We start from the raw sequence: 791 nt of genomic DNA, 5'->3' as shown, positions 1-791 counted from the left end.
ATTGAAGATGTGAAGTTTTAGATAAGATGAGGGTTATTTGGGGACGGGAATGAAATGGGGGTGAGGTTTGTGAGGCTCATAAGGAGTGGTGGAGGTAGTAGTAGTCTTAGTGTGGGTGAGTTTTAGGGAGGGGTGGGTGGGTGTGTGGTGTGATGCATGTATGGGATAGCTAGCGAGTGAATGAAGAAGTAGAGGTTATGCGCGTTACGATGTCGGCATGTGAATTCGATTGTCTTTTACATATTATTTGATGGTTCATTGTGTGACTAAATATATGGAATTGTGGGTTTGGAATCTACCTATATTTGGCCGTCATATATCTTATTGGTTTTCGTGATGTTTCGTGTTGTGCTGTCGTTTATGATTACTGTGCTGCTGTGCGTATTATCTGAGATTGCGCGCCTATGGTCCTATATTATACATGGGTGTATCGTATCTGTATCTACTTATTCTTTGTGCTGTGTGTGTTATCTGTATCTGTTTTGCGTGATATACCAGACTGCATTAGCGCCCGTTGTCTTATATCGTGACTGAGTCTATATATTATCTGTCCTGCATGTGTCGTACTGTATCTGTATCTTGTGTTCTGGGGGTTCGTATAATCAGACTGCATGCGCTCCCTAATGTATCTATATATGCCATCGTATTCGCATCCTATATCCCTCTGGCTCCTCGCTTGTGTGCATCTGCGTGTCTACGTGTTTATTTCCACGCGGGTGTGAGTGCACGGGTGAATGCCGCATACCCCTACCACATGCTCCATCTTGGACTGTTTTAGTTTCTCCTCATAG

The 791-nt window shown here is 43.6% G+C and overlaps 1 protein-coding gene across 1 annotated transcript in view; it reads right to left on the bottom strand.

Annotated features, from left to right (window-relative positions):
• Positions 1-791, bottom strand: part of LOC119589303 (kinesin-like protein KIF28P) — a 24,501-nt gene that overhangs the window by 16,932 nt on the left and 6,778 nt on the right. Inside the window, 1 exon segment of the mRNA XM_037937926.1 lies at positions 752-784. Within this exon segment, the coding sequence (XP_037793854.1) occupies positions 752-784 (33 nt within the window).

This window comes from Penaeus monodon, chromosome 25 (assembly GCF_015228065.2).
Source record: "Penaeus monodon isolate SGIC_2016 chromosome 25, NSTDA_Pmon_1, whole genome shotgun sequence".
NCBI classification, from domain to species: Eukaryota; Metazoa; Arthropoda; class Malacostraca; order Decapoda; family Penaeidae; genus Penaeus; species Penaeus monodon.
This window is presented reverse-complemented; position numbering and strand designations above follow the sequence as displayed.